The sequence below is a fragment of the Chiloscyllium plagiosum genome, unplaced genomic scaffold (assembly GCF_037043375.1).
Source record: "Chiloscyllium plagiosum isolate Xiang-an unplaced genomic scaffold, Cpla_swu_hap1 HiC_scaffold_19, whole genome shotgun sequence".
Taxonomy (NCBI): Eukaryota; Metazoa; Chordata; class Chondrichthyes; order Orectolobiformes; family Hemiscylliidae; genus Chiloscyllium; species Chiloscyllium plagiosum.
This window is the reverse complement of record NW_028270157.1, coordinates 72,897,868-72,924,356: the sequence shown is the minus strand read 5'-3', so window position 1 is coordinate 72,924,356 and position 26,489 is coordinate 72,897,868. Positions and strand designations below refer to the sequence as shown.

The window sequence follows — 26,489 nt, the reverse complement described above, 5'->3', positions numbered from 1 at the left end:
TTTATGACACATGCCAAGCATGAATTTCATCCCCTTGAAAACAATACCTCGTGTCTAAGTTGACTCCCTAATTTCAGCCCAAAAATGTCTTCAAAACTCGACCTATCCACGAGTATATACGGTATATCCTAAACCACAAAAAGCAGGATAAATTTAACCTGTCTAATTTCCACGGTGGCACAGAGGTTAGCACTGCTGCCTCACAGCGCCAGAGACCCGGGTTCAATTCCCGCCTCAGGCGACTGACTGTGTGGAGTTTGTATGTTCTCCCTGTGTCTGCGTGGGTTTCCTCTGGGTGCTCCGGTTTCCTCCCACAGTCCAAAGATGTGCAGGTCAGGTGAATTGGCCATACTAAATTGCCCGTAGTGTTAGGTAAAGGGGTAAATGTAGGGGTATGGGTGGGTTACGCTTCGGCGGGTCGGTATGGACTTGTTGGGCCGAAGGGCCTGTTTCCACACTGTAATGTAATCTAATCTAATCTAAAAAAATCTAATCTACTCTCAATTGTCAGTAAGGTGATGGCAGTGCTATCAAGCAGCATCTATTCAGCGACACCCGGTTTGGGTTCCACAAGGGCCACTCAGCGCCTGATCTCATTATAGCCTTTGTTCAAAAATGGAAAAAAAGTAAGCTTAGAGCTTAAAACAGTACAATGCAGGAACAGGTTCTTTGGACCACGATATTGTGCCAAACATGACACTAAATTAAACTAATCTCTTCTGCCTGCTCATGGGCCATATCCGTCCATTCCTTGCCTTTCCTCTTTCTACACCCAGCCCCACCCCCCAAACTTCCTCTAACACCAGTTGTGCTGCTGGGGATTATGCTCCAGAATTTTGGCTCAGCAACACTGATGTAACAACAATATTTCTCCAAGTCAAGATACTGAGTGGCTTGGAGGGGATCTTGCAGGTGGTGATGTTCCTATATATGGAGTGGTGGAGGGAGTGAATATTTGTGGATGTGGGACCAAATAAGTGGATTTCTTTTCCCAGGATGCTATCAAGTTTCTTGAGTGTTGGAGCTCTATTCATCAAGCCACATTAGAGATTTTCCATCATACTTCAGACTTTGCCTAATCAATAGTGGGGAGTCAAGTGGTGAGTTCTTTGATACCTTCCACTGTTTAACAGATGATTCAGAATAGACTGAAGGTGCAGCAAGTAGCTGGTTTTGATTTATTCTGTATTCATGTACAAGGTGTGCTTGGACCATTTTCCACATTGTCATTGCAGAAGCCAGTCATGTACAGGAACTGCTTGACTAGGGCATAGTGGGTTCTGTAGCCCAAGTCTTCAGACTATTACTGAATGTTGGATTAGTGGTGCTGGAAGAGCACAGCAATTCAGGCAGCATCAGAGGACAGGCAAAATCCGAGGACAGGCAAAATCGACGTTTCGGGCAAAAGCCCTTCATCAGGAATAAAGGCAGAGAGCCTGAAGCATGGAGAGATAAGATAGAGGAGGGTGGGGGTGGGCAGGGCCCATAGACTTTAAATATCCAGTGCCTCCAGCCATTTCTCGACATCATTTAAAGTGAATCAAATTGGCTCAAGATTGGTATGAGAGATATTTGGGAACACTGGATGAGGCGATGTTGGATCATTTACTCGGCACCTCTGGCTGGAAATCGTTGTGAATATTTCAGCCTTATAGAGTCATCATCATTGAGGATTGGGATATTTCTGCAGCCTCCTCCTCCAGTACTTTTTTTTTTAAGAATTAGAATCCCTACTGTGGAAACTGGCCCTTTGGCCCAGCAAGTCAACACTGACCCATTCCCCTATTACTCTACATTTCCCCCTGACTAATGCACCTAACGGTCACACCCCAGACACTATGTTATGTAATTGTCCACCGCCATTCATGAGTTGTTGTAACAAAGCTGCAGAGCTTTGAGCTGATGACCCAATGACCTAGAGTACATTCTGCACTTTTGCCACCCATAGCCCTTCCTTCGAGTGCTGTTCAACATGGAGGAGTAGCAACTCATCAGATTTTTGGTGACGGTGGCAGTAGGGGTTGCTACTAATGAGGTTCCATTTCAACTGCTGCTCTTGTTGTTTTTGGTGGTAGAGATTGGGGATTTGGATGCTTTTTGAAAAGCTTTGTTGAATTTTGTACACAGTACACACTAGTGACACTTCTTCAGTGGTGAATGGATTACATGTTGAAAATTGTCGATTGGGTGTCAGTCAAGTAGACAACTTCATCCTGATAGTGTTGAGCTGAATGTGTTGACTGTGGCGTTTCTGCTGATAGTATCAATTTGCAGACATCAAGTATATTTCAAAACTTAAAATGAATCTTTTGGGTACTGGAATACTAGTAGGATTGTTTTAACAAAACATCTCTACCCTGACTGGAGGGTTTGAGTTGCAAGGAGAGGTTGAATAGGTTGGGACCATTTTCCCCCAGATTATAGAGACTTGTGGCTAAACTTGTAGAGTCTTATAAAATCATAAGGTAGATAGCAAACAGCTTTTCCCCATGGTAGGAGTATCTAAAACTCGAGGGCATAGGGTTAAGATGACAGGGAAAAGATACAAAAGGGTCCAGAGGGAAAACTTTTTCACATAGAGGATGATAAGTGTCTGGAACAGGCTGCCAAAAGTAGTGGTGGAAGCAAGCACATTTTCATCATTTAAGAAACATTTAGATAGGTACATGGATGGGATAGGTATAGAGGAATATGGACCAAACGCAGGCAAATTGGACTCATTTAAATTGTGAAAACTGGGCTGCATGGGGAAGTTGGGTCAAAGGGTCTGCTTTCATGCTGTAGACCTCCATGACTAAATGTATTAAGGACTTGACTACTGTACTCCAGTTTAATCATATTCTAATTTAAAATCATCTCCACGATGGTGGGGTATTAATACAGATTAAACCAAACCTTCGGTACCTTGGCTTGTGTACCATTAAGTTGGAAATCAACATAAGGCAGCATGAGAGAGTGGCAGTTAACAAAATCTTGTGAGTGAAAACCTCAGTAAGTGAATGCAGAAGTGGAAATTATAGTAGAAGTAAGTTTCTAAAGCAAAATGGGAAAAAGAAGAGACTAATAGTCTGGAATGGTTATTCAGGCACTGTAATTAAATGGGAAATTAAAAAGTTTAAAATAACATCTGCACGGTGGCTCAGTGGTTAGTACTGCTGCCTCACAGAGAAAGAGTTTGATGCCACTCGCGGGTAACTGCGTGTGGAGTTTGCACGTTCTCCCCTTTTCTACATGGGTTTCCTCTGGATGCTCCAGTTTCATCCCATCATCCAAAGATGTGCAGATTGGATGGACTGGCAATGCTAAGCTACCCACAGTATCCAGGAATGTGCAGGTAAGGTGGATTAGCCATGGGAAATGCAGAATTACAGGTGCAGGGTGGGTCAAAGTGAACTCAATAAGGCAAATGGCCTATTTCTACACTGCAGGGTTTCTATGATTCTAATTGAAACTGGACTAGAGAGAGAAATCAAACAAATGGAACTAAGTTATTAAAGCTGAAAGGCTGGTTAAGGCACGTGATCTTTCTTCAGTGTTGTTTATAGAAATGAGTATAGGTAACACATTCAATGAACTGCAGTTGTAAATACACTTCAGCAATTATGTTAAGGTCTCCATACTGAGAAATGGAGGAGGGCGGGGGGTGGTACAGTGAGTCAATGGTTAGCACAGCTGCCTCACAGCACCAGGTACCCAGATTCGATTCCAGCCTTGGGTGACTGACTGTGTGGAGTTTGCACATTCTCCCTGTGACTGGGTGGGTTTTCTCCAGTGTTCCGGTTTCCTCCCACATTCTAAAGATGTGCAGGTTAGGTGAACTGGCCTTGCTAAATTGCCCATAATGTTCAGGGATGTGTAGGTTAGGTACATTCAGGTAAAATGTAGATTGATACAGTTGGGGAATAGGTCTGGGTAGGTTACTCTTCAGAGGGTCGGTGTGGATTTGTTGGGCCAAATGGCCTGTTTCCACACTGTAGGGATTCTAAGAGAAATGGCTGTGACATACTGATGTCATTTGTTGCTCAAAAAACAAATTATACAGATGTACTGTACATATGCAGCTCTGCATTTTCATAGCTGAAATCATTTGGAAAATAAAATAAATCACTGAACATAAAAGCAACATTAAGTACTTCAGCTCCCTTCCTTGTGGAAAAAAAAATTTAAAACATTATGGTGAAATGGTGTACATTCCTAAATAACTACAGTCAGAAATCTCAGATGCTGCCTGAACTGCTGTGCTCTTCCAGCACCACTAATCCACAGTCAGAAATCAGATAGCATTAGAATATAAGAGAAGTAGAAAATCTATTCTGCCCCTCAAGCCTGCCCTGTTGCTCAATAAGATTGTGGCTGATCTGCTCCAGAATCTTTTTGTGCCAGCTTCATTTAGTCCTCAACTCCATGATGTTTCAAAAATCTGCCTTCTTCCTCTTTAATGACTTCCGCTGACCTATCTTTCACAACACTCTGGGATACAGAATTCCAGGCATGTACGAACCTCAGTTCATATCTCAGTTTTAAATGATTGTCCCTTTATTCTGCAACTATGACTCTAGCTTCAAGTTCACGCACTAGTGGAGACATCATATGTACATCTAAAAGTGGGGAAAATGCTAGAATCTATTACAAAAGATGTGAATATCTGAACACTCGTAAGCATTAATGGGAATCGACAAAGCTGGCATGAGTTTACGAAAGGGAAATCATACTTAACTATTCTACTGGAGTCTTTGTGAGGAAGGAACTAGTCAAAAAGGAAGAACCAATGGATGTGGTGTATTTGGATTTCAAGAAGGTCCCACATAAGAAGTCAGTGGAAAAGAAATTAAAGCACACAGATTGGATTTATGATATTGGCATGGATTGAGAATTGGTTGACAGACTGATACAACGAGTGGGAATAAATGGATCTTTTTATGGATGTAGGTTGTGTCCAGTGGCACACCATAGCAATCAGTGGTGGGGTCCGAACTATTTACAATATATATAAATAACCTGGATGAGGAAACCAAATATAACATTTCCAAGTTTGCTGATGACACAAAACTAGCTGAGATTGAGAGGTTTGAGAAGTATGCAAGGAGACTTCAGACTGATGTAGACAAGATGGAAGCGTGGGCAAACAAAGGACAGATGCAGTAAAAATGAATATTTATGAAACTTTGGTGTGAAAAACAGATTATTATTTAAATGGCAATGTATTATGGAAATCAGATGTACAAACTGATCTGGTTGTCCTTGCACAGAAGACAATGAAAATAGACAGACGAGTGCAGCAAACAATTTGGAAATCAATATGCTCCATGAGAAGAGATTAGTTTAACTGAGCTTGTATTGATGAGATAAAGTGTTAGTAGCAACGGAAAAGTGGACTCGGGCATCCCAGAGGAATGCTGACAAGGGAGGGAAGGGCTAAGATGTGTCTTAGTGGTCGCATCCTGCTGGAGGTGGTGGAAATGGCAGAGAATCATCCCTTCGAATGCGGAGATTGGGGGTTAGGTGGAAAGTGAAGATAAGGAGAACCTTCCTGTCGTTTTGAGAAGGGGAAGGTGGCTAAGAGCCTTCTCAACTACAGGGGAGGAGGGAATCCTTGGTTGAGGATTAAGGACAACACGTCAAAGGCATCCCTATGACAAGTGCCTTCATTAGAACAGATGCAGCAAGGTCAGAAAAACTGGGGGAATGGAATGTAATCCTCACAGATGTGAGGAAGTGTAGTTAAGCTAACTGTGAGTCAATGCATTTGCAGGGCTAATGGTGGACAACCTATCTCCAGAAATGGAAACAGACATGGGCACGGTGGCTCAATAGTTAGCACTGCTGCCTCTCAGAGCCAGGGACCCCAGTTCGATCCCTTCCTCGGGCGACTGTCTGTGTGGAGTTTGCACATTCTCCCAGTGTCTGCATGGGTTTTCTCCGGTTTCCTCCCACAATCCAAAGGTCAGGTGAATTGCCCAGTGTTAGATGCATTAGTCAGGGGTAAATACAGGGTAGGGGAATGGGTCTGGGTGGGTTACTCTTTGGAGGGTCAGTGTGGACATGTTGGGCCGAAGGGCCTGTTTCCACACTGTAGGGAATCTAACCTAATCTAAAGTCAAGGAAGGGAAGGAAAGTGTCTGATTAAGATGAATTAGGGAGAAAGATGTAAATTGGCAGCAAGATTGATGAATACTATATTTCCAATTCCGAATGACAACAGGAAACAACACTGATGACATCACTCAAGTTGTAGAGAAAGAGTTATTACAGAAAGCCATGAGTGGAACTGGAACAAGGACTGATCCACATACCTTACAAAGAGACAGGTAAACTAAGACCATTTTGCATATTCTCAGGCACACCTGTGTCTTAGAGAAAATAGGATGAGTTAAAACAGAAATTTTCAAACTAAGGATAGGCAAGGCAAGGCAAAGCAGAGGGTGGTGGTGGTTGGGGACTGCCCAAGATTCTTTACAAGAAACTGAGCCTTCAAACCATCTTGTTGGGGAAATGAATGTGTGGAAGTATTGCACATCCATTGTGAAGGGGCAGCAACTGAAATCAGTAAACTGGAAATTATGAAAACGACGCAAAGCATTAGGGAATTATAAGCGGCAAGAGACTGGATGAGAAGAAAATAGAGTCAAGGCAGGAAGAAATAAGCTTGGTGGAACAGGGACATGATGGACTTGCCGTGGTAACCCTGTTTATGGATTTTGGGAGTAAGTGGGCTGTATGGGTTTGGGGGATTGCAAGATGGGAATCTGTGGAGGGAAATCGAAAGAGATGACGTCAGTGACAATCCTGCGAACAGTCCTGTCACTTTAAAGCTGTATAATCTCATTCGTTACCTCCTTGCCCCCATACACTGTCGCTGTTCAAGCCTAAATTCCATCCAGTCTCATGTAATTTATCCACCACTGGAATAGAGTATCATTCTTATCAAATTCCTCTATACCTGCCCCTAGACCTTTTCATCTTCTCCAATACATAGTGTTCGCAATACGAAAGCTAGCTACTGCTTTATGAAAGACGAGGTGGAGTTTACCTGCTTTTATAATCAATATCCCTATTTTTAAAGTTTGCGATTTCTCAACAACTTGTCCTGCCATTTACTACTGCAACCTTAAAATTGATCCCTTTAGTTGTTATTGTCTCACCTTTTCCTTCTTCCCACATTCCATCACTTCATACTTATTTGTATCAAATTTCACCTGACATGCATGTTCCTTGTCTGTCTCCAAACTTGAGTTTCTTACTCATTCTTCATTTCTGAATTCACATTTGAAAACCTTGTAAATTTCAAAATTATATCCTATTTATACAATCACAGGAGATAAATATGTCAACCAATGGCCCAAATACTAACCCCTGGAGGGTGGCATTGTATGCCTCTCTTCAGTCAGAAAAACACAGTCATGCACCACTACACTCAGCACCTACTGTAATCTACATCCCACGTCACTTAATTCCATGGGATCCAATTCACCGACAAATCAATTATGTGGTACTTAGTCAACACCTTTTGAAGTAGAAACAACATCCAACCATTTCAAGAATGTTAAAAGTATTTCAGGTGATTTGCAGTCTTACCTTAAACAGTTGACGGCCAACATCCCCTTCTTCCCGAATTCGTGCCAGATCGTTCTCAAGTGTCACACACTGCTCTCTATACATATCTGCCAGTCGATGTGCTTGGTTTACTTGCTCCTCGAGTGACTAGAAAAGATTATTACAGTTAGAGGCTGTATTGCAAACAGACTTTAGAACTTCAAATGACCAAGGCGACCTTCAGGGAAAAGATGTTCCTGGTACATGGAATAGTACCTTACCTCTAGGTATAGAGGTAAGGATAATAGACAAGTGAACCAACAGCAGAAATCCTTGGAGGACGATACAATATGAGGAATCACAGGAAACGTATTTCATAGACCATGTACATCCTTCAAATGAAAAGAAAGCCAAATACACTAAGTTAGAGAAGAGAAAATGGAAATAAGAAAGGCCATGACAGAATTTGAGAATTGAATAGCAGTTAACAGAAAGGAACCAAACTATCTTCCAGATGAAGGATGTAATGTATGGTTAGAAGAGCAAGGCAAAACTAGAAAACTCAGTACTTTGTATGAATATTTACTCAGAATATAAAATATCAATTGCCCAGCCCTAATTGCTCTCAAGAAGATGGTAGTAAGCTGCCTCTTTAAACAGTGTCCATGTGGGGTAGGGATACCTACAGTATTATTAGGAAAATATTCCAGGATTCTGAGCCAGTGACATTGAGGGAGTAGATAATACAGTTTCAAGCGAGGATGGCATTTGGCTGTGCCCATGCATCAGCTGCCACTATCTTTCTCAGTAATGGAGGTCAGAGCGCAAAAACTGACATTGAAAAGGTGCTCAGCCTATCTGATTTGCTGTACTGGAGGGCTGATTAGATTGTCTGGTCGGGATGACTTGTATTCGAGGTTGCTAAGTGGGATGTGGCCAGTGGAAGGGCCTGTTAATATTGTCTCAATACAAAGACGACAGACAGCAAACTTTGTTCAAGAAACTGTGTTAAGAACCAGCCCAGACCCCCTCAAAACATTAAGAAGATAGCCCAGACCCTAACTTTTCTTGATGTTTTAAGCAGGTGTCCAGTGGATATAACAAGACTACTGAATGAAACACATAAAAGAAAACAGAATTTAGAATAACGGAACCTATCTGAAAACCCAATCAACTGTACCACAACTTAATGATGCTGCTCCAAATTCCTGCAACATTGCCATAAACATCCCTTTGGCAAAAAAGTAAAACCAAACACAGGTTCTTACAGGAAAGACGAGAGTGAGAGGGAGAAGCAGCATGGAGCTGTTTCTTTGACCAGCAGCCTCAAACAGACTCTTTGCTAAAAACCAAACCAAACCCAGAAATAAGCCAGAACAGGGAGAACTGACCACTTCATCTTTCATTGTACAGGTGATTAAAAAAAAACCTTAAAAATGTTTTCAAGTAGATATACTTCCAGATATATCAGAATCTCTGCCTTTACGACCCCTCTGAAAGAAACCAAGGACAGAATAACCTTGTTAAAAAGAGCAGCATCGTCACACCTCCCCCCCCCTTACAGAAAAGAACCATCAATATCCAAAGATGGCTTCATTTTAAAACCCCTCAATCTGACCTTGTTAGTACACTACGACATACATATATATGACAATGACTATAACCATGCAAACATGCACTCCTACATTGTATTTCAGCCTGTTTACTCCTATCACCAAACAGCTCTGTTCCTCATCCAAGTCTTGACAATGTGTGGGCAATCACATTTTACCATCCTGCCACACGCACAATTTTCAAATTGAATGGCTATAACAACAAGCTCCATCTAAACAGCCTGGAATTTTTGCTCTTAAATTTCTCCACAAACTTTAATGGGCAATGATCAGTGTAGATGATTGTCTCAGATACATTACTGGTAACATAAACATTGAAATGTTGTGATGTCAACACCAAGCTCAAAGTTTCTCTGATTAGATTACTTACAGTGTGGAAACAGGTCCTTCGGCCCAACAAGTCCACACCGCCCCGCCAAAGCGCAACCCACCCATACCCCTACATTTACCCCTTACCTAACACTACGGGCAATTTAGCATGGCCAATTCACCTGACCTGCACATCTTTGGACTGTGGGAGGAAACTGGAGCACCCGGAGGAAACCCAACTGTTGAATATTTCTGCTGATGAATATTCAATTTCCTGGAGAAACATGCAATAGCTCTTTCTGTATGAGCACAGCACTAACACCCACATTGATAGCCACGTTGACTGGCTTTGTGTAATTAGGTATGGCTGATACTGGGGTAGTAGTTAACACAGCTTTCAGGCTGTCAAATTCCTTCTGACAGTCCGCTGTTCACTGAAACGTCTTGCCTTTCCTTAGTAATTCAGTGAGTGGAGCAGCCACTCTGCTAAAATTTGGTATGAATTTCCAATAAATCCACTCAATTCCAGGAATCATAGTACTACTCGTTTTGTTGATGACATTAGAAACTCCCCAATTACCTTTGCTTTTGCATTCCGTGGGGCCCTTTGTCCATGTCCAATAACATAGCCTGGGAAGGTGACTGGAGGTCTTGCAAATTCACTTTTAGCCAGTTTTATCACCAAGCCTGCCTCCTGAAGTTGATCAAATTACTTCGATAAATGGTGCAAATGTTCCTCCAGTGTGTGACTAAAAATCACCAGGTCATCAATATAAACTACACAATTGGGGAATCAAGAAATGATCTTACTGGTTAATCATTGAAATGTGGCTGGCGCATTTTTCATACCAAATGGCATGACTTGAAATGGATATAGGAGAAAGTGAGGACTGCAGATGCACGAGATCAGAGCTGAAAATGTGTTGCTGGAAAAGCGCAGCAGGTCAGGCAGCATCCAAGGAGCAGGAGAATTGACGTTTCGGGCATGAGCCCTTCTTCAGGATTCCTGAAGAAAGGTTCATCCCCGAAATGTCGATTCTCCTGCTCCTTGGATGCTGCCTGACTTGAAATGGATATAGTCTATTTGGCATTACGAATGCCGAATTTGTCTTTGTTCTTTCGGACAAAAGTACCTGCCAGTATCCTCCGAGTAGGGCAAACTTCAAAATATAAGTTGTTGTCCCAACTTTTCAATACAGTCTTCCAAACGTAGAATTGAATATGCAGTCTTTGTTACTGAATTAACTTGGCGATAGTCCACACATAACCATTGGGTAACATCTGGTTTGGCACCATTACTATTGGTGAGCTCCAGTCACTGTAAATCACTTCAATTATGTCATCTTGGAGCATGGGCTCAAAATCCTTTTGAACCGGTGTCAACTTTAGAGGGTTAAGCCTAAAAGGTTGTTGCTTAATCAGAACAGCATTTCCTATATCCACATCACACATAATTAGGGTTAGTACTTCCTAGCTTATTTCCACATATCTCCCCATGCGATAGCAATAACTCTTTCAGGTCATTTTGATTTTCCTCTGGAAGGTAACTCAATAATTTATCACAATTTTTGACAACTTCCTCATTGTCCAATTTAATTTGATTAATGTCCAATTCAGAACCCCCTGAACTTAGCTCTTCACTCTGTGTTGCAACTGCTAACATCTCTTTTTGCTTTCCTTCCCTGTCAAAATACCCTTTAAGCATATTCTCATGCCACACTCTTATGAGATTTCTCTCTGTCTGGAGTCCTTATCAAATAGTTCACCTCACTCAATCTCCTTTTGACTTGAGAAAGTCCACTAAACCTTTTAAAGTTTCACCTATCACTGGCAGTAACACTAACAGTTTATCTCTGATAGCAAAATTGCGAGTTCATGATTTCTTGTCTGGCTTGTTTCATTGCAAGTTATGATACTTTTAAATGCTGTCTAGCCAACTCCCATATTTAATCGCTCCCTAAAATTTTACATATAGTCCAAATATGTGGTTCTGAATTATGATTTACTAATTTCTCCTTAATCAATTTTAGCAGTCCTCTCACTTCATGCCCAAAAACTAATTCACGTTGGCTGAATTTGGTCAATTCATTTGGTGCATCTCTGGTGGTAAAAAGTACAAACACAATTCCTTTATCTCTATCATCTGGATAGTCTTGAATAGAAGCCTTCAACATGGTCTTTAATGTTTGATGCCACCTTTCCAGCCCTCCTTGTGATTCTAGATGGAATGTATCGTTTTATTCCTAAGCTGTCCAAAACTTCCTTGAATAATTTTGGTGTAAAGTTTGACCCTTGATCGATTGTATCTCTGTGGGTAATCTGTATCTAGTGAAAAATTTGAGTAACCCCCCCTACAATCCTTTGAGGACAGAGAGAGAGAGACAGAGAGCTGGCGACAGCCCAGGTGAAATTAGTACAATGTGAAAATCAAGTAACAGGAGAGAGTGTAAAGGAAACGTCAGGAATCCTACTTCAGGCTATGGCAAACTAAGTGCACTGACTAAACTGCAAGAGAGAAATATTAAACAGGTGAATAAAACATCGGTGCTAAGGGACAGGTTAGAATATACGGTCTGAATGGCATTCAATATATAAATGCACAGAGCATAAAGAAAAAGTTAAATGAACTGTAGGCAGATATTCAAATCGGAGATTATTATATAGTTACCATCACTGAGACATGGCTACAGCATGGTTGGGAAAGGAAACTAAAACCAAATTATAAGGTCTACAGTATAGATTGGGAAAATAGTAGAGGAGGTGAAATAGTCTTGCTGATTAGAAACAAAATCACCTTGTTTGAAATGCAATGCTATTTGTGGAACTCAAACATTTTTCCCACTCTCTTAGCCAACTTTCACTAGCAAAGTTAACTCACTGCTATTTGAATATCATACTGCGAGCAAAGTGTCTGCTCACAAACTTGCAACGGTTATAGTTCCCTTTCCCAACTTTCAATGATGGTGACCACATCACAATTTGTACTTATTCCCTGCACTTGAAAATAAATTAACTGTTTGTGAAATAAGTAATTTGAAATACGTTATAAAAAGCCAAAGCAAATTTTTTTTTAAAGTAACACATATAATCATTTGAATGTGTCTGAGAAAGCAGAATAAAAAATGCTCGAAGATAATTATCACGGAAGTTGTACATTTGCAACCTTCTTCACTCCTCACACACCTTTATTTCTTCACTCTGTATCCTTTGTATCTCATGTTCCATTGGTGACTCTCGATGAAATTGCATTTCAGAATCACCACCTCCGTTTCTCAGCTCATTGTGTCTGTCCAGCTCCTGTAACAGACGATCCTTCTCAGCCATCCAGACTTTCTCGGCATCTCGACCCTCAAATTTTAGCTGAAGGAAGTCTTTGGTACTCTCATAAAGTAGATTCTGAGTTTTGTGCAGTCTGGGGGAAATGCAAACCATTTGACACTTATAGTTTCATTTACCTCTACTCTATTGTCAATATATCCAAAGAAATTGCCTAAATTCAAGTACTTGAGCTGTAGTTCACTTACAGTCACTGAAATACGATAAAATTCCCCAGATATCCAGTTCCATTTAATACTCAATTCCCATTTCCAGTTCAAGAATCTCCTAACCAAATCAACACCAGATCCCTTCACAAATTACCTCCACACTTAAGGCCTCTCAAAGAAAGGACTCTTCCCCCAAGTGATGCTCACAAGCAGATCTCTGTGTAGGGAGATCCAAGTTTTCCTCTAGAACAAATGATAATGCAAAGTCAGAAGAAGCCTGGGGATAAGTCCTTATCTGACCAAACATAGCAGTAATGCAGGTCAGCATCAAAGCAGCCATCAACCACCACACGGAGAATAAACAAAATTCGTCAAGTTGACACAGGTTTTCCATAGAATATTGCTGTGAAAGGTTTTTGCATCCCCATCAGCACAGCAATAACTGATTCTTCTTTCAATCCTGCAGCACTTATGATAGCAGGCAGTTCAAAGTTTCCTTGTGATTAATTTGAACTAACCACTGCTAAATTTATTCTTCAAAGTTTTACCTTACAAAGTCCATGTTTGCTGTCTTTTGTCACAACTGAGGATCACTGAAGATTGATCTATAATTCTACTTAGCACTGTCAACAGTAATTCCATATTTCACTACAAACTCAGTTACCAAAGTCAGACAGTTCTTGTTGTGGTGTGATCAAAGCTCTGTACTCTATTACATTACTACCCTTCATTAGTTCCCCATGTTAAGCCTGCTATCTCCGCAGTCTTTTTTAATTTCACTCGCTAGTTCAACATCATTCAGGGTATTTCTGTGATGTCCACTGGTTTGTCCCATGTATCAAACTTCCAACCAGCCTAGAGTAAACCCCATTTACTATTTATCATTTAGTTCACATTGTACCTGAATCACTTGGTCAATTCTGTGTGGCTATCTCCACTCTGCCCAGTTTAACGTCTTACGCATAGTTGACCAATTTTGATTAGATATCAAAAACAGGCTAATTGAAATAGATCACAGAAAGTAGTAACTTTATCACCAGCATCACCCTCTGTAGCTCCCTAGTCCCATCAACCTACCAACAAAAACCTCCTCATTCATAGGGGAGTGTTGGTTAGGTCATCCACAATTGATCCAGGCTGATCCAGAGTTGCCCTTGAGAAAGTGGTTAGTAGCCTTCGTGAACCATGGTATTCCTTGGGGTATTGGTACACACATAGGAGTGAGTTCCAGAATTTGTACTGAGTGACAGTGAATGAAGGGTGATATAGTGCTACATCAAGATGGTGTTTAACTTGAAGGGGAACTTCCTAATTGTGTTCCCAAATGTCTCCTAATTACATTCTTCTAGGTGGTAGAGTTGCAGGCTTGAAAGGTGCTGTTGAAGGAAGCTTGGTGACTTGCTGAAGTGCATCTTCTACATGGAACACACTGCCAGAACTGTGTGTTGGTGGTGGAGTGAGTGAAAGTTTATCATGTGAATGAGGTGATAATAATGCTGACTCCTTTGTGATGAATGGGATCAAGCCTCTTGGGCATTCTTGGGACTATAATCGTCAAGCCATGTGGACAGTATACTGTGCTTTTCCAACCTCTCCCCCCGACACTCCCCCCACGGCTCCCAGCCTCACTCCTGATGACAGGATTTTACCTGAAACGTCAATTTTTCTGCTCCTCAGATGCTGCCTGACCTGCTGTGCTTTTCCAGCACCACACTCTTGACTCTAATCTCTACATCTGCAGTACTCATTTTCGCCTAGTATACTCAGTTCTGCCCTCTTGTCCACTTCAATTTTAATTAGCTCAGTAGGACTAGCTGTGGAATTCTCTTGCGAAAAAGTTCCCTCCTCGCTGCTCCCACTTTAAAATGTTACCTAAATTCTTGGGGCAAATTTTGTTCAATAATACTTGAGATATCTCCAAACATTTGCAATATAAAGGGCTATAAAAATACAAGCTTTTGGATCTATTGTCTCAGTCGATATCACTCAACAGAATCATAGAACCTTTATCGTGGTGAAGGCGGCCATTTGGCCCATTTAATCCACACTTTCCCTCTACACTATCCCTGCATTTCCCATGGCTAATCTACTTAGCTGGCACATCCCTTGATACTGTGCAATTTACCATCACCAATGCACCTAACCTGCATATCTTTGGATTGTGGGAGGAAACTAGAGCACCCGGAGGAAACCCATGCAGAGAGGGAGAATATACAAACTCCAAATAGACTGACACCCAGAATGGAGTCAAATTTGGATCCCTGATGCTGTGAGGCAGCAGTGCTAACCACTGAGCTATTAGGTTGCCTTAGCCTGCCACCAATAAATGGATCCTGTGATATTTACTATATGACTCACAAAGTCAAGGAAAATTCCACTTGAGACATCCCATTTGTGACTCAACATTGTTCCACAGTGCACCCTATTCTGATCACAGAGCTGCAGCAGATTAAGTAACATGTAGGAATTAAGCACTGGTTCACAGCAATTACTGACTGTTGTACTCTGCATTAACTGACTTCTCTGCCAGAGATTTGATTTTGTCTTTATCCCGTTCATGCTGCACGTGTGCCTCCTCCATACGAATCCTTCGATCCTCCAACAATGCATCAGTTTGCTCTTTCGCCAACTGTGTCTGCTCCTGCAACTGAGACTGCAAGGCTTCAACCTTGGAGAGTTGGATGTTGGGAAGAGAACAATAAAAGCAAACAGTAAGAAGAAATGTCCTTACCACAAGAAGCTGTAGATCAACAATATAACACACAATGTGATATATGGAAAACTTTGGGCATAGGGCTCAAAACACATAGGTGGCCTGGACAAATTTTCTCTCAAAAGCCCTTGAAAATTCAATGATTAACCAAAAAATGCAAGAGAATGCACGCTACCCTGGTACATAGAAAAGGCAGAGTTGCTTCTCCTGTACGTTTTGCTCCAGCTCCTCTAATTACAGATTTCCTCAGTCATGCTTTTGTTGCTTCTCCAGATACAATCTTAGAAAATGGAGGAGCAGCAATGCAAGAAAGTGGGAACCTGAGATTGGAGGAGAACCGCACGCCAACACCTTCCCCTCTAACCAGAGAAGATGCAACACCTGCCCATACACCACCTCCCTCATTCAGGGCCCCAAACAGGTGAGACAGAGGTTCACCTACATCATCTCCAACCTAGTCTACTGCATCTAGCACTCCAAATGTGGTCTCCTCTAGATGGGTGAAACTAAACATAGACGAGGTGGCCATTTCACAAAGCATCGTCACTGGACCCTAAATGGCCAGCCTGACCTCCCTACCACCACCCAGTTCAATTCCTCCTCCCACTGCCCCTACATTGCTGCAGCGAATCAGACGGCAAATTGGAGACAGAACACTTCATCTTCCATCGGAGCAGCCAACAACCCAGACGACTTAACATTGAGTTCTCCAATTTCAAATAACCTTTCCACCTATTCCCTGGCTCCCCTTCCAGCCCCGTCTCCTCCCTTCCATTCCACCTCCTCCCTCACTAGGTTCACTGTCTCCCCACCCCAATCTCATTCCACATCCATCTCTTACTATCCATCTTACCTCCTTCATCTGACCTTACCTGACAATCTTCCTTCCTACCTATCTGCTCCACCCATCCCACTGACCTATCACAATAACACCCCCCACCTGCGTCCACCTATCGCTATCACACCTATCTTTCCCCCAGCCCCACTCGCTCCCTATATTTATTTCTGAGCACCCTCGCCCTTCCCCCCATCCTGATGAAGGGTCTTGACCCAAACATTGACTCCTCCACCTCCTGATGCTGTCTAGCTTGCTGTGTTCTTCCAGTATCCTGTTTGTGTACTGAGTGCTGGCTGGGTCAGGTAAAGATGCACCAGTTCACAAAACTATCGACCAAGAGTTACCCCACATCATTTTTCCAGTACATATTCTTTGAACTTTAAATACTTCAAAATTGTGAAATTTCACTCGCTAGGAGTTGGAAATGTTTTTGTTACTGAAAACTGATTTTACTTATTCTAGTGGTAGCATGGCCACTGATGTGGCCTGAGCTTGTGTGCAGAATGTGAAGCAGCAATAAAGTTAGACTAATCAAACAACTTATTTTTATCATGCTTTGTTTAAAAACAATAACAGAATTTGGGCTCACACTGCAATATCTCGATACAAATGCAAGAGTAATCTACATATCTACAAAAACACAGTCTGGGTCTCACTGCACCATGCATATGTACAGCTGCCAAGCTTGGACCAGTGTGGCAACACTCTACGTACCTGTAGTAGCAGAGTTTGATTATCTCTCTGATAGTTGTCTGGGATAGTTGGACTAACAGCTCTGGTCACTTTTGATGGTACTTTTTTAAGACCTTTTTGAAGGCAAAACACATCATAAATTTTTCAAAATCACAGTAGCCATAAAACACAATTATTGATATGATATATTTAGCTTCTAAGAAAGTAATGTCTCACATTAATAATGCTGAAATAAGAAATTTTAAAAATAGAATTGCAATTATAGTTCAAACAATTTCAAGAATTATTCCAATTAATGCACACATCAGTTTCTGGAGAAAAGGAATGATGGAGAATGAGTTCTTAAACCGATCATACCAGTTACACAACCGAACATGTAGTTATTTACTAATGACCCAGACTGGCAGCTACTAATTGACTTGTTCAGATGCAGAATTCTCCTAAGTGTTTCAACTTTTCTTTCTCCTTCCCCAGCATGGTTCCTTTCGGTCTCCATGCACTCTACTCACTGCACTATTCAGATTATTCCAAGACTGGGTACTGTGATATGAGAAAGGACTAATTAACAAATGTGGTTGTGTGGGTCCCTTCCTGGGGCAAGGGTGACCATATTATGATAGAATTCTTCATTAAGACGGAGAGTGAAGTAGTAGAATCCAAATAAGGGCCTGAATGTAAATACTGGAAACTATGAGGGTTCAAGGCATAAATTGGGGAACTTTACTAAAACTTCCTGAAGAATGCCCGAGACGTCGATTCTCCTGTTCCCTAGATGCTGCCTGACCTGCTGCGCTTTTCCAGCAACACATTTCCATCTCTGATCTCCAGCATCTGCAGACCTCACTTTCTCCTCAGAACTTTACTAAAAACATTGACAGTGGATAGCCAAAGGTTAATATTTCAAGAATGCATGCATGAATTACAATAATTATTCATTCTTGTCGGGCACAAAATTAAAATAGGAAATGTGGCCCACTCATGTGGCTCAAAATTAAATATGGGATAGTATTAGATCCAAAGAGGAGACAAATAAAATTGCCAGAAAAAGTAGCGAGTCAGAGTATTACGAACATTTCAAAATTCAGCAAAAGAGGGCAAGAAGTTTGATCAAGCGTGGGAAAATCAAGTATGAGAGTAAATTTTTGTTTCTTGCAAAGTTAAATCATAAAAGTTTGATAAATATATGAAACAAAATATTAATAAAGACAAATTTTGGTAGTTCATTTATAGTTAAAAACTGTGGAAATTACAATGGAAACAAAGAAATGGCAGAAGAACTGGAGCTATTCAGCTTGGAGCTTGGTGACCAGCGATGTTTCGCAGAGATCGGTTCTGAGACTGCTGCTCTTTGTGATTTTCATACATGATTTGGATGAGGAAATAGAAGGGTGGGTTAGTAAGTTTGGCGATGACACGAAGGGTGGTGGAGTTGTAGATAATGTAGAGGGCTGTTGTAGGTTCCAACAGGACATTGACAGGATGCAGAGCTGGGCTGAGAAGTGGCAGATGGAGTTCAACCTGGTAAAGTGTAAGCTGATTCATTTTGGAAGGTCGAATTCGAATGCAGAATACAGGGTTAAATGCAGGATTCTTGGCAATATGGAGGAACAGAGGGATCTTGGGGTCCATGTTCACAGATCCCTCAAAGTTGTCAGCCAAGTTGATAGGGTCGTTAAGAAAGTGTATAGCGTGTTGGCTTTCATCAGCAGGGGGATTAAGTTTTAAAAGCCGTGAGGTCAGGCTGCAACTTTATAGAGTCCTGGTTAGACCACACTTGGAATATTGTCTTCAGTTTTGGTTGCCTCATTACAGGAAGGATGTGGAAGCTTTAGAGAGGGTGCAGAAGAGGTTTACCAGGATACTGCCTGGACTGAAGGGCATGTCTGATGAAGAGAGTTTGAGGGAACTAGGGCTTTCACATTAGAGCAAAGAAGGAGGAAAGGTTATTTTCCATAACTATTTTAAGATGAATAGAATTATGATCATCGGCTCCAAAGTGCTCCCCCACTGACACCTCAGTCACTTTCTGTGCCTTATTTCCCAAGAGAAGGTCATGTTTTGTTCATTTTCTAGTTGTAAATCTGCATATTGAAACTTTTCTTGTGCACACTTAAATTCCCCTCCATCCAAACCCTTAACACTATGGCAGCCCTAGTCTGTTGGGAAAGTTAAAATCCCCTACCATTACAACCCTATCATTCTTACAGAGAGCACCTTACAAATTTGGTTCTCAATTTCCTACTGATATTAATAATGAGGGGGGAGCTGTTATGGTACAATCCCAATAAGGTGATCACCCCTTTCTTATTGCTCACTTCCACACAAACACCTTCACTAGATGCATTGCCAGGAATATCCTCCCCAAGTACAGCGATCTAGGCAGAGGGCTGTGAAAATAGGGCTTGGGGTAGAGATAATTGAGACAGGGTGACAGACATTAAAAAAAAGACCAAAAGTGGGGGCAGCACGTCGCTCAATGGTTAACATGACTGCTTCACAGCGCCAGGGGCCCAGGTTCAATTCCAGCCTCTGCCAACATTCTCAGTGTCTGTGTGGGTTTCCTCCGGGTGCTCTAGTTTCTTCCCATAGTCCAAAGACTATGCGCAGGCCGTGCTAGATTTCCAATAGTATTCAGGGATATGTTGGTTAGGTGAATTGGCCATAGGAAATGCAGGGATAAAGTAGTGGGGTCACTCTGGGTGGGATGCTCTTCAGAGAGTCAGCATGGACTGGTTGGGTCGAATGGTTTCCATACTGTAGGGATTCTGAGATTCTATGAAGCACAGCTGTAACATTATCCTGTACCAAAAATGTCACTCCACCTCCTCTCTTGCCCCCCTTTCTATCCTTCCCATAACATCAATACCCCAGAATATCAAGCTGTCAGTCCTGCCCTTCCCTAAGCCATGTTTCTGGAATAGCAACGACTGCCTAGTTCAATGTTCTCAACCATGCCCAGCTCATCTACCTTACCTGATAGGTCTCTTGCATTGAAATAATTGTAACTTAATTTATCAGTCCTACTTCATTGACTTTCTTGCTCTTGCCTGCCTGGAGTAATTGACTTGCTCCTCTTCTCAGCTGTTCCAGTCTCCAACTTATCTCTTTTCTCATTATCTGTCTGGGTCCCACCTCCTCCCCCAAACAGGTCACTTCTACCTCAGATGAGATTCCAATGATCCAAAAATACAAATCTGTGTCCCCTGCACCAACTCCTCAGCCATGCATTCATCTGCTCTATCCGCCTACTCCGACCCTCACTAGCATGTGGAACCAGGAGTAATCTAGATATAACAACTCTTGAAGTCTGACTTTTTAACCTCCTGCCAAATTTCCTCTACTCCCACTTCAGAAGCTCGTCCCTTTCTCTTCCTATATTGTTGGTACTGATGTGTGCAATGACCTCCTGCTGGTTACTCTTCCCTTTGAGAATATTCTGCACCCTCTCAGAGACCCCTTTGATCCCGGCACCAGGGAGATAACACATCATTCTGATATCTTGCTGTCAGCCACAGAAACATTCCCCGGAGAGTCATAACCCCTTTTATTTCCAAAAACCGCATACTGGCTTGAGACGGGGATAGGCACAGGAGAATCCTGCACTACTTGCTTACCTCTCCCATGTTTTCAAGCAGTAACCCATCTAGCTGATTCTTTCTGCGGTTTTGCAACCTGCCTGAAACTGCCATTCATCACAGTCCCTGGTTCCTGTAAATTCCTCATTGACACTAACTGCCACTCTAAATGATGCATGCGATCTGATAAGATTCATAACCAAACACACTTCCTGCAGTCATAATTATCACGAACATCGAATTTCTCCCTAATCTCCCACATCCAACAGGGAGAGCACATAATTCTAAAGGCCATCTCTGCACCTTAATCTATAGACCCAGAAAGTAGCACAGATTTACTCATCTAAAAATACTGCTCTCGGATAACTTATTACTTATGTTTTATGTTAAAAAAATTTAATCAAGAGACATTCAGGAAAACATAAAAAAAAAACCCTCGCTCTCCTCTATTAGAGGTTTACAAAAACACAAGGATTAAGGTATAGTTTGATAAATCCCAAATACAAACACTTCCTGCTTCAGGCTGTGAACCTCAGACATTCTCAACTCTCTGAATAACTCTCTGATTTTTCCCAAATTCCATATTAGATTTACTAGTGATTATTGTGGATTATGGCTCTGAAGTTTCCACTCATCCACAAACAGAAATGTTTTCCCTTTGTCCATGCTATCCAAACTACTCCAAATGTGTAAGGATTCCATCATGTCACTGCCATCCCACTCCAATAAAAAAAACAGTTTAATTCAGAAGGTTCAATTCAAGAAAAATTCAAAGCAGAGAAAAACTTCTTATCTCTTCGAGATTCTTCCCCTGCTCAGTAATTATCGTCTTCACCAGTAATTTTCCTGATGTACCAGACAATTCTGGCACAGTCCTTTTCCTTCACTTTTCAGCAAAGTTCACACTACAATGGAATTCCACATATTGATTTAAATACTATAACTAACAGGAAATATTTTGGCTGAGTGGAGACTGGAATTAATTCTAAATCTTATTGCAGATGGTCACTGTAAAAGTTGCAGGATGCCAGGTTAAAAGTGCTGCCACTCGAATAATGACACTTAAAATGTAGTCCAGAGAAAGGCTAACGTTTTGTGGAAATGCATTCAAATCCATCCATTGCATCTAGTTGAGTTTAAATTCAATTAATAAATTTGGCATACAAATTCAGGTTCAATAACGGTGATCAAGAAAGTATGATTGATTTGCAAAATTGCGTCAGATTCATTAATGTCCTTTCGGGAAAGAAATCTGCAGCCCTTTCCTGATCTTGTGTAGATGCAACTCCAGACTGCAGTAATATCACTGATTCTTAAATATCCTTTAAAATGGCCTAATAAGCCACTCAGTTAAATGACAAATTAGAGATTGACAACTAGTGCTGGCATGCCAATGATTAAAGATTAGATTAAAGAATTTAATCTACATAGCCTTTCAAATCCAAGATGTATTCTTTGATGGACTGACAATCCACATTCTTAACCTTATCAAATATTCGCAATTCTTCATTAGGGTTCCAAACGTCATCCTTCTCGTCAACTCTGCCCACAAATTATGTTAAAATCTCCAAACCCTCTTCACTATCCAGGTCAGTTACATCTGGTTCCATAAATACTATACTCTCAATATCTTTTCTTCCTGGTAAGGATAAAACCAAAGCCTTACCACCTTGACAAAAATCAAAAGAACTGCGGAAGCTGGAAATCTGAAATAAAAACCAGAAATATCTGGAGAAATGCATCAGGTCTGGCAGCATCTACAGAGAGAAAATGTATTGGGTCCAGTGATCCTGCTTCAGAACAAGATGTTTGACAAGGTATTTGCCAAAATTCGCTTCCACAGCGACCTTATGTCCCTCAATAATTCCTCTAGCTCAGAGTTACCCCACATGAATTCCAGCTGAAGCTTCATCCTTTGTGTTTCGAATTCACCCAGGATCACAGGTATCTCCATGATGTATAACGCTCCTCACTCAGCTGTTCTTGATGCATCCTATCACAGGGCCATGCGCCACTACATGCATACTCTCCATCTCTCTCTCTCTCCATCAGTGCCATCTCACTCTGTCTCACAGTTGCCCTGCCGCCACTTCCACCTCATTTTTGGGATGGTTCGACATTCTAACAAAGAACTCATCCTCTTCTTTTCAGGCGTTAGGGAACACAAGCTACAACAACTCAGGGATACCCAGGCTCCTCTGGAACCTTCCTCTCCTCCTCTTTCCACTGTCTCCATCCGTTCTCCTTGCCCCCACCTCGTCAAGTATTTCCTATCCATCTGACCTTCTGGTCTCACCTGCTGAATGTTCTGTATTCAGAAAGGGTCTTAGTTCTTTCCCTCTGTGCACCCATCTCAATGAATTTCAGGCACAACATGACATTGAACACTTCTTTCATTGCTTTTGCTTCTGTGTCTATTTGTTTGGACAAGAGTCCTCACCTGCCTCCAACGCTCTCCCTTCACCTACATACCTCCCCCTGGCCTTTTACCGGCAAATGACCTGTTCATTGAGAATTGTTGATGTGACCTCTAAACAATCTTTGGACCTGAAATATTGACTCTTTCTCGCCACAGATGTTGCCAGACCTGTTGAGTTTCTCCAGCTAGCTGCGTTTGTATGACAATACCACTTGGCTTCATCTTGTTTAGAGAAATCAGGATTGAGTTTAAGAGCCGCGAGATTATGCTGTAGTTCTGTAGAGTCCTGGTTAGACCACACTTGGAATATTGTGTTCAGTTCAGGTTGCCTCATTTTAGGAAAAATGTGGAAGCTTCAGAGAGGGTGCAGAGATTTACCAAGATGCTGCCTGGACTGGAGGGCATGTCTTATGAAGAAAGTTTGAGGGAGCTAGGGCTTTTCTCATTGGAGTGAAGAAGGATGAGAGGTGACATGATAGAGATGTACATGATGATGAGAGGCACAGATAGAGTGGATAGCCAGAGACTTTTTCCCAGAGTGGAAATGGCTATCATGAGGGGGCATAATTTTAAGGTGATAGGGAAATGTCAGAGGTAAGTTCTTTACACAGAGAGTGGTAGGTGCATGGAATGTACTGCCAGCAGTGGTGGTGGAGTCAGATACATTCGGGACATTTAAGTGACTCTTGGATAGGCACATGGATGATAGTTGAAGAGTATGTGGGTTAGTTTGATTTTCGAGTAGGATAAAAGGTCAGCACAACATTGAGGTCCGAAGGGCCTGTACAGTTCTATGTTCTAAGTCAGTCCACACTGCCAGCTCATTTTTCCATAGGTCATACGGCTCCAATTGTGAAAACACAAATGGACATTCATAATTTGTGACTCTCACATTTCACTTTAAAAAGCCACCAGGAGATTTGCTTTGATCAGAATTAGAGATTACCTCCTGCTTTATCTTCCTGTCTGCACAACACAAAGCTTTTTAAATTAAATTCTAACTGAACTATTTTTTTTCTCTTTTTTCACGTTTGTGTTTCCTACACTTTTAACATGCTTTATTTCAATTCAGTTCAGAAATGTTGTTGCTATCATTGCATGATCGTGTGTGTCAGCAAAGCCAGTCTAAATAGAAAATCCAACGAGCGTAATATACTCCCATACAACTCTGGATCAATTCTGGCTTACCTTTAAAAGGAACTGCATTTTTGACACTGAGAAGCTACATACCATTCGGATTTGGAAATGTATTGCCATTTCTTCATGTTGCTGAGTCAATTCTTGGTATCCCCTTCCAAACAGCATTGTAGGTAAACCTATCCCAATCAGCAGTATTTCAAGACTAAAACTCCCAATCTTGGGCATTTATGGGATGTGCAATAAATGCTCACCTAACAGTTTCGTCACAACTTTGAGTGCTATATCTAGTTATCGTCACCACACTTAAGGGTCCTTGAGAGGACCTTAAAATTTGCTAGAATGGCTCCAAAGATTAAGAATTTTAGTCACAAGGTTAGAGTATGGAAACTAGGCTTGTTATCCTTGGAGCAAAGGAGATCAAGGGAAGAATCGGCAGAAGCAAACAAATGTATCATAGGTTTGGATAAAGAGGACAGAAAAGTGCTATCACCAGTAGCTGATAATGCAATGATTATTGGGCATATATTTAAGGTCTGGACAAGTAGTGCAGGGGAATGTGAAAAAAACATTATTTAAATGACCCAGAACTATAGCACACAAAGATAGTGGAAATGGAAAAATGGAATATTTACCCTTCTTTGAAGACGTAACTTCAGTGTGGCCATGTTGTACAGTACGTTGTGGAACAGTGACCTGAAAAACAATTAAATTAAGTGACTGGATGATGACTGTCGTATGTTCAGAAAAAGGAGAGATGGATATACCATACAGGCCAATCGGTGGTCATTACAGTAAACTAGTCTAAGCCTGAAGTTATTTTTCAGTTGGAGATATGTTAAATGGGAAGAGCCAGCACAGATTGGATGTGACTTCTTCAATGAAATAATGGGTTAAAAAATTATGGAGTAATCACAGCACAGGCAGAGGCCAGTCTGAAAGTGCCATACTATTGTTAACAGGAGCACAAGTCTCCTCTGACCCTCCCTCATTTAACTCCATGAACAATCCATCCATTCCTTGCTCTCTCATTCTTTTCCCTGAAGTTTATTCCAGCTTGCATTTCATGTGTCATAAGCTCCACATTCAACACCATTCTGGAGTTACTGCCTAGTACATATTGCCATTTTTGTCTTACATGTGGAAACATCCTCTATATTTATCCTACTACACGTTTTACATAACTTAAAACTCTCCCAATAGTTGCCTCCATTTTCTCTCCTATCAAAGAAATGCTCCAAGCATGCTCAATATTTTCTGACAGGCATAACAAGTCCTCTTTCAAAATTTTAAGCAAGCTGCAACTGTGTTAAACCAGTTTATTTGAGTTCTTTAAAGGAACAGCATGCACTGTGGATAAAGGGGAATCTGGAGACAGACTTAGATTTCCAGAAAGCATTTGATAAGGTCCCACACCAAAAAGTTATTGCATAAAGTAAAAGTTTATGGTTAGGAAATAATACATTAGGAAGAGCTGTCTCAATTTTTTTCAAATGACATTGATGATGTAGAAAAGGAGAGTGAAAGTTAGATTCATAGATGACAGCAAGATGGGTAAGAAAATATGTTGTGAAGAAAACACAAGGAGTTTACAGAGGTAAATGGATAGGTTGAGTGAATGGGCAACAATCTGGAAACTGGAAAATGTTCATTTTAACAGGAAGAATGAAAAAGCAGAGCATTTCTTAAATGGAGAATGACTGTAGAATTCCAAGGGGGTCACTCATTTAAGACAGGTGTTCTGGACCAGGCTAAATCCCCTCAAAATATTTTAAGAAGGTAGGCTAGACCCTAATTTTTTCTTATTTTAAAGACAAATGCGAAGTGGATGTTCCACGTGTGATGCAAAACAGAATTTATTTAAACACTACATTAAACACCAACAAAAGAAAACAGAATTTCGAATAACTTAACTATTGGAAAACCTAATCGACCTGACACAGCAACTTAACTATGGAACTGTTCCAATCTAGCAATATCCCATAAACACATCCCCTTGGCAAAAAGGAAATTTGAAACACAAATTCTTACAGGCAGGAGAGAACATCAAAAGAGATTTCAGCAAGAAAAGCAGTCAAGAATCATCTGAAGCTTGAAACCTTTTTCTAGACTTCAGCATCTTGTGATTTCTACAGCTAAAACAAACTGGAAAAATCCTGAACTGGGAGAACTGG

General features: G+C 41.3%; 1 protein-coding gene across 2 annotated transcripts in view; it reads right to left on the bottom strand.

Moving 5' to 3' along the window:
* ccdc77 (coiled-coil domain containing 77) overlaps nt 1-26,489 on the bottom strand; it is a 69,628-nt gene that overhangs the window by 17,027 nt on the left and 26,112 nt on the right. For both annotated transcript variants that reach the window (XM_043708904.2, XM_043708903.2), the window contains exons 5-9: nt 24,951-25,011; nt 17,206-17,297; nt 15,460-15,608; nt 12,639-12,867; nt 7,576-7,701 (exon numbers count right to left, since the gene is read on the bottom strand). In XM_043708904.2, coding sequence (XP_043564839.2) covers nt 7,576-7,701; nt 12,639-12,867; nt 15,460-15,608; nt 17,206-17,297; nt 24,951-25,011 — 657 coding nt within the window. The remainder of the gene's footprint in view (nt 1-7,575; nt 7,702-12,638; nt 12,868-15,459; nt 15,609-17,205; nt 17,298-24,950; nt 25,012-26,489) is intronic.